Genomic DNA, 8,416 nt, shown 5'->3' on the forward strand with positions numbered 1-8,416 from the left:
CCCTTTAAGACGGTTTTAAAGTGGTCTTACCCCACCTTACTTTAAGGTCTTATCGTGGTCTTAGGGTCTTACCTCATTTAAGACGTTAAGGTCTTCAAATGTTTTATGAACATGCTAAAACCTAATCTTCTTGACATTTATACATAAACACTATGCTGCAGCGCCACCTGTTGGCTGCATGTTGAGATCCTTTGAACAGTCAAGTGCTACTTTATCTGGGTAACCCTCTATTATCAGTCATTTCCAGTTGTGGGATGATCAGTCAGGAGTAAATAATAAATAAATAAGGGTATTTCTGCAGTGACACTGGTCTGAAAACCTCTGTGTGGTGTCCAAGTCCAAGACTACTCAGTTAACACACACCACATCCCATTTTTGGTATACTTTATTTCTCTTTAAGGAACATTAGGCTACCATTTTGAAAAATGAAAAACATATGGAAAAATACAACCAACTTACAATTATTGCACATAAATCACAATGCACCATTACAAAACACTCATAAAAATACACTATACATCAGATGTACTGATATGGGTCAAATTTACTGCAAAAAATGCTACATTTACTCGGTTTAACAAACTGCATGCTAACAATTCTAACATGAAATCTATATAAAAATCTGTAAACTGTAAATATATCGCTGGGTTCTTCTGAGGTAGACAACTGGATGGAAAACTGCAAAAGAGACAACAATACAACAAACAGGGTAAAGTGCAACTATTATGCATCGGAGACATTGCTTTGATTTTCCAGCAGCACCAAGACAAATCCAACAAAACTCACGCTTCATCACAAATCGTCACTAACAGGAAAGGCTACATCCCTACGCTATCAGGAACCGCTGATTCATATTTCAGTGAGAACGGCAGTGTGTCGTTTAGCTCAGTAGATGTTGCTTCATAAGATTGTCTTCTCTCACAAATGGACTCTTTTACAGAAACAGTTCTTTGTTGATCCACATGAGGGTGCGCGTGTCGTTGGGTTTACACTCGTACTCGATGCTGCTGAAGCTGTTGCCCCACTGGCAGTGGTCTCTCTTGTTGTAGTTGTAGAACTTGACCTGCCAGACGGTCTCGAAAAGCCCTGCCTGAGTGAACTGTCGAGCACAGAAACGACTCATCAGGAGAAACTCTTATTTTTAGTCACATGGCTGCTAGTTTCAAATACCAGCGAGCTGCATTGCTGTACTTCCTATTTCTAAGATAAGCTTCGAAGTGAAACCTCATGACCCCATCTGAAGAACCTTCAGCTTCTCGGGTTGTCAGTTCTCACCTGTATGTTGACCTGAACAGGTTGCCTCTCGCCGCTTTTGGTGTGTGTTACTCCCTCTGTGTCATACATCCCAGTGTACACTACGGACTGAGGGTCTTTAGACTGCTGCTCCAGAGGAAAAGTCACTCCGCCGACAGTCATGGATCTGAGGAATGAGACGTGTAGGTGACACCAACACCAGCCAAACGTCTAAGATTTGACAGCTTACAGAGGAGTAGCTACATTCTGAATATCAGTCATTTACTGTGCTTATGCATAGGATACATTTTAACGCATACCTCTTCTAAATGAAACAGAAATTCAGATCGCAATGTCTATTCAAATTGTCAGACATCTTTGCCTAGATATGTGTAGGCTTACATGTAACAGTGAATATTATATGCATTACAACATGCAGCCAGTCAAACATGGCTGATGCCTTAATCGTCTGGATTTGACTGCCAAAGGAAGCAATCTGTCAGTGCATGAGATGTAGACACAATCCTGTAGGATAAGCCCCACAATCATGACATCACATATGTATCACAACATGCTACATAGGAAATTCAGTGTTGCTTTTATTTAATTTCATTTATTTGTACTATAATCAGTTCACCATGCCAATACCAGTACCAAGTACAATGATATATATAGCCTACAATAATAATTCAGCATTTTTGTCTTGTATAGGCTATGTAAAACTACTCTTGTGCTGTAAAATGGTACCACTGGTCATTTGTAATTTTATATCACAATATATAAACACGTCGTTTATTTATTCCTATAAGCATGAGAATAATTTCTCAGACACTGAAATGCATTAATGCATTTTATCTCTCAATCCTGATGCAAATTAAGCTTTATGCAAAACAAGGAATTTCAGTTCAACCAATAATATATTTTCAATTTCTGAAATTACTATCTACTCACGTCGCCGCAACCGCTCCCGGTTTAACGATCACATCGATCTTATATTTAGTTCCCGTCAGTAATTTGATGGTTCGGGTCTGACCGAATCTCGTCCCGTCCGATTTGAAGTAGACTGGTCCGTTATTTGGAGTGGTTTTCAGCGAAACGCCGATTTTAATCAGTTGGGGTATGTCAGCCATGATGCCAAATGATGCGGAGAAGGCAGTCAGGTGCAAGGAAACAGGTCAAGATATTTCAGGCTGAACTAAATCGTTACGCCGTAACGCGTAAAAAAAAAAAAAAAAAAAAAAACACATCGCAGAAGGCACGTCCAAAGTCATGTCTGCTGTTCCTCTCCATAATCCGCGCTCGAGGAGTAATCCGAACAAGCGCGTGTGTGTGCGACCTAATGAGATCACGAGAGAGGCGGTGCAGCCCTCTTCAGATTAACCGATGCAGCATGTAGGCTTTTGGATAATTGATCATTCAAATATGCTTCTGTCAAAATAAGTGACTTCCAGTACAGCAGGCTTATGTTGCTCAGGATTTCAAGTGTGACGAGTAAGTTTTTGCAGCGTTGCCACTGAACAATAGGCATCAAAATACAGTATTATGGTAGGCTATCCTATTTTTGGTTTTTGAGCATGTTCCATGCATCAAATACATAATTTCTTTAAGTTCCTTTAAGTACTTTGTTCTGCCCTGCTGAAAAAAAAGATCTATCTATCTATCTATCTATAGATAGATAGATAGATATGGGGGCCGTACAAGCCATAATTAATTCTGGCACTCTCTCACACTTACCTTCCCCTTTCACACACATACATTATCCTTTCACATACATGCATTTCTACTCTCTCTCACACACAGGTCCGTTGCAAGGGTGGTGCGAGGCCCTTTGCGAAGTTGACATGTGAGGCCCTCTACAATTTTGTGGGTGTGTATGTGTGTGGTGGGGGGTGGGGGGTTGCTATAGTAACGAACGCAACTTTAACATGCATCAGATCGATTGTTATGCCGTGCTCACTGACATGCTTGCGCACGAATCACGGTCACGCACACGCTCACAAGTTCTAAAATAAGTTCTAGGTTTGTAGTTATATATGAAGAGTTCAGATGCAAAAGCCTCTAAGTGCCATCCAATGTTTATGTTCAGTTATTTTACTGTAATGGGAAAGAAAAGAAACTATTCATTGCCATTAATGTGAAATTACTGAACCTACACATGGGAGCCTGCTAAAATGCTCTTAGAGGCTTTTGCATCTGAACTCTTCATATGAAGTAGTAATCAATTTACACTATTTGAAAATAATATTTTATTTTAAAATGTGCACATTCACTCTTATTTGTACGTCTATAGTCTAAAAACAAAAAATCACTATCCACACTAATTTAATAATCATGATATGAATCATGATTGCATGTTTTCAATTCAAAACAGCGAAATTTCATAAAAAGCTGAGTTGTTTGCATCACTAAATAGTCTATTACTGTCGGTCGCTGAACATTTCTATTTTCTAATAGAAGATTAAAGACACATCTCTTTATCCTGGCTTACACATAACACACTAATATGCTTCTAATATCCAAATCCGTTAAAGGATTTTTAGGATGCATTAATTAGGTAAACCAGACCCTGGAGCACTTCTCATAACACCTGATGTAGCCTACTGAAAAATTAGACATAAAATGCAAGCCAGGAGCGAGGCCCTCTAGAGGCGCCAGACCATGTGTGGATGCACACTTAGCACAGCCCTTGCGACAGTATTGCTCACACACACACACACACACACACACACACATTCTCCTTACACACACACACATCCTCCTTACACACACACATACATTCTCCTTACACACACATACTTCTCCTTTCACACACATATATTTCTACCTTTTGTTGGTATCCATTACTTCCTGTTTTAAGATGAAGTCACTCTCAGACCAGGAAATACATGTGCAAGACTTTCTCAGCTCTTCCTCACAATTTTACAGTGATGCTATTCAAAGTCATCCTGTTTTCTTTTCAAGTATATATTTTAAGTTTTTTTATGATACTGATTTTGATCGTATTGACAGGGCTCAACGCTAGGGAATTTATTTACTTGCCCTGGCAAAATTTTCACAGGCCTTGCCACAATCAGTCAATCAATAAATCAATAATTAAGACTTATTGTTTTCATTGTTGACTGTAACATTGTATTGTAATAAATAATAACCATTTTGCACAAATAGGTATATTAGTTGAAAGATAAAACTGAAATGAACCATGCTTTTCAAGTAGGTCTAACTCTATTCCAGTTAAGGATGCACTGATAACGATACCAATTTAACTATACCAATTTAATTATATATATTTATTTATTTTTAATATATAATCAAAAAATACATAATCAAATAATCCTATCACCATGTTTAGTTTTTATTACTTTTATTTATTATTATTATTATTTTTTTACATTTATTAAATGTTTATTTTGCTCTGTTACTGGCCAAACTAACCTTGAACAAACAAACAAACAAAAATATATGCAACATGAAGCAACTGCACGAAACAAAAACATCAGACGGGCTGAATGAATGTTTTATTATTACTCTTTAATATTATTAGTTTTATTACCTTAATTATATGTATGTCTGCACTATGTTTGAACTTTATGTACTGGAAGCTCCTGACGAATTCCTTTGTACAGTATTTTCTCTGCTTGCGTGACTATTCTCTCCTCTTTGTCCATCTTCAGTGCATCTGTCTTAAAGATAATATATCATAATGGTCATTACATTTGTGTTACCAAATTGCATCCTGTCAGGAATAACCTGAACCTGGTCATTTTTGATTACTGTCAGTTTAAATGCCGGCATTACCAGATATTGAAAAACAAACAAAACAATCTGAAAATAGGCCTAAATAAACTGCAATGAATCCAAATCTTGAGTTATGAAAATAATATAAAGATATCACTGTCCCTAACTTCCAACCTCCCGCTTTATTCACTTCCTAAATTAAGAAAAAAAAAAAAAAAAAATTAAATAAATCATAGACACTTATAATACGTGTATCTGGCGACACGACTGAGGCTGAGCCCGCGTCCTCAATCACAACTCGCTCAAGAGACGAGGCCAAGTAACCTTTACATGACAATAATATTTATTTTTATTTTTTAAACCCACATAGCTTGCTGAAATACTTCTGTCTCATCGACCTCAGCCGTGCTGATCAAGACCTGTCCCGGTGACCCTGATCGCGCCTGACCCGCCTTACGTTTCCACTATACTCTCTCTCACACATACAGACATTCTTCTCTTGCATACACATATTTTCTCCAGACATACATACATTCTATGTGTATGTGAAAGGAGAATGAATGTGTGTGAAAGCAAAAAAATATATGTTTGTGAAAGGAGAATGTAAGTGTGTGAGAGTACCAGAATGAATTATGGCTTGTACCTCATAGGCCTATAGAGCAGTGGTTTTCAACAAATATCCAACGGCCCCCTACGTAAGTCGCGACGGTATAACAACATCACCTCCAATTACTATTAAAATAAATAATAATATTGTTAATATATGTAAAAATATCTAAGTCGTAACATAATAACATCATTTCATATATATAATTAAATAAGCCCGAGTTATTTTCTGTTCATTGCCAGTTCATTCTAGGGCTGTGCGATAGAAATTGTCATAAAATCACGATTTGAGCGTGCGCGATTTCTAAATCGCTTTTATAGCACGATTTACCGCGGCCCTGACCTCCCGCAGTATGCCATCCGATCTAATCAGAATGCAGCGCACCTAGAGCGAGAACAGAACAGACTGGGAATATGCCTACGTAACTCCAGCTTCACACACTGTCCGTGATGCGCCTTTTTCCGAGCCCATGTTAACGGATCAGAGCGTTCACACTGCACGCGGTAAAAGGCTAGAAATAAAAACGTGCAAAAAGAATTAATATCTAGCACATGCGCATAGAGAGAGTTGTGAATGCACAGGACACAGTTTGAGCGAGAGAAGACACGTTTTAAGTGGGCGCACTTTCTCCGGGCGAGAGCAGCGTGTGTCTGAGCAAGCGCGTCTGGTTTTGTGACAGAGCAAAAGAAATCTGCGTGCGAGCGGAGAGATTCGCACTCGTGCATTATTTTAATGTGCTTTCGCGTTACATTAATGCGCTCTCGCTGCTGCTTCTGCACCGCATACACATACTGTATACGAACTCAGACGGAGTAGGCCTACGTGTGAACCTGTATAATGTATAACAAATATATTTCAACACCTGAGGCACCGCTACAATTAATGAGCTCTATAAACAATGTATGGCAAAAAATAAAAAAAAAAAGTCCCTGCACACAGGATTTATGTATTTATATTTTTTTGCCATAAGTCTAGAAATTTTCTAACACCTTTACTATAGTGATTATTTTGACTTATGTCTGTTCTGGAGACATTACAACTTTTAGATAAAGCTCTAATTGATTTTCTTTTGGAAATATGTTTCAAATTCATCCTGAATGCATTCATGACTGTAAATAAATTCAATAAATACAGTTAACAATCTAGCGTCTGAGTACTAAGTTATTAACCCAACAATAGCGGGGTCAGTTCATTTTTTTTGCAGTGGGCCACGTAAACATAGATAAACATAGAGAGAGAGAGAGAGAGAGAGAGAGAGAGAGAGAGAGAGAGAGAGAGAGAGCTGGACTGGGACACCACTTCAGGCCGGGAAATCTCACACACATCCAGGCCATACACCCACAACAAATTTTGAAACCACAGAGACAACCCTATTATTTGTATGGCCATCACATAAAAATGTCTAAATCCTTCAGGCCATGCAAAAAAAATTAAAGGTTCTCTCTTGAACAGCACTTTCACTTCCTTTTTCCGTTTCTTCATCTTCATTGATATCTCGTTTTCTCCTTTCTGTTTATGTGTACATTTTTCTTGCACCTGTCACTTCTTTTCCAGCAGGTCTACTGTTATGAACAGGACAGTCTCCACCTTGTTGTAATTTGTTTCCACACAATCTAAATTTTAGTTAAATTCAATGGAATACATTACGTGTTTTTATTGTTATTTATCTTAAAATCAATTTAATACCCAAGATTAACAATTTAACAATTTTCTAAAGTGCCTAAATGTCAAAATTAGTACAATATGTTAATTGAAAAATAATACTGAACAATAATACTCATATTTTTGTGGTGTTTTCCACTCTAGCTCCCTCCTTTACTATAAATCGATGTGAACATCTGTCTGTTAAATTTAAAATTAAAATTAAAGTTATGCATTTAGCAGACGCTTTTATCCAAAGCGACTTACAGTGCATTCAGGCTATCAATTTTTACCTATAATGTGTTCCCGGGGAATCGAACCCCCAACCTTGCGCTTCGTAACGCAATGCTCTACCACTTGAGCTACAGGAGCACTGTTAAATTTATTAATGCAACTTTACAATAGATAATGATGTCCTTTAACATACAGTATTCTGACTGTGGATAATAATGGGATGCTAATATTTTCTAGCAGTTTAATACTTAACTAAATTAACAAAGACACAAATACAGTAGCCTATTTACAGATGAAACTGACCTGCACTTGAAGTCCTGAGCAGGTCAGTAGTTTTGCTACATTTCTCTGCCGCTTCTTGCCACTTCCTCGAGTCCCGTGCCTTACTGATTACTAAACTCGGCGTCAACCTACTCAGAGTCAACTGAACTAACTCAGTACAACTGTTCTGAACCGAAAACTCAAGAGTTTCCTATCTCAGGGTAAGTCAACTCAGAGTTGGTTGAACCTCCTTATAGACACGGCCATAGAAGAGACCCACAGGGTCCATTAAAACCAATACAATTCCCATTATAACCAGGAAAACCATTACAAATTCTGTGATGGTTTCTATTTTTTTTGTTTGTATTTTTTCAGCATGGTGTAAATGAAATGGTAGACATATATGAACAAGAATCAAATCCCTGGTATCAAAATACAAACCACACCATTACTATGTAAACACCACTGTATTTGATTTGGTAATCATTTATTACAATAAAAGGTATATTAGTATCATCATACCAAGTAAAGTGGTATAACCACCATCTGATATATCATTGTGTCATAACAGTTCCACCTCAGTACTTTTTGTCTTTAGCTATTTTGTCTGTAATATTTGGGCTAGCTTCCACTTTCAGCAGCATCTGAAGACTGAAGATTATACAATAAGATAAAAGTGCATTATCTCATGTCCCGAGGTAGAAC

General features: G+C 37.6%; 1 protein-coding gene across 1 annotated transcript; it reads right to left on the reverse strand.

The window, feature by feature from the left end:
- Positions 1 to 369: 369 nt before the first annotated feature.
- Positions 370 to 2,685, reverse strand: cnrip1b (cannabinoid receptor interacting protein 1b). Its single transcript, XM_019113946.2, has 3 exons — positions 2,185 to 2,685; positions 1,276 to 1,420; positions 370 to 1,099 (listed from the first exon to the last, which is right to left on the reverse strand). The coding sequence occupies exons 1-3, from the start codon at positions 2,361 to 2,363 to the stop codon at positions 935 to 937; spliced, it is 489 nt and encodes a 162-aa protein (XP_018969491.1). The 5' UTR covers positions 2,364 to 2,685; the 3' UTR covers positions 370 to 934.
- Between the last annotated feature and the right edge of the window lie 5,731 nt (positions 2,686 to 8,416).

The sequence above is a fragment of the Cyprinus carpio genome, unplaced genomic scaffold, assembly GCF_018340385.1.
Source record: "Cyprinus carpio isolate SPL01 unplaced genomic scaffold, ASM1834038v1 S000006483, whole genome shotgun sequence".
NCBI classification, from domain to species: domain Eukaryota; kingdom Metazoa; phylum Chordata; class Actinopteri; order Cypriniformes; family Cyprinidae; genus Cyprinus; species Cyprinus carpio.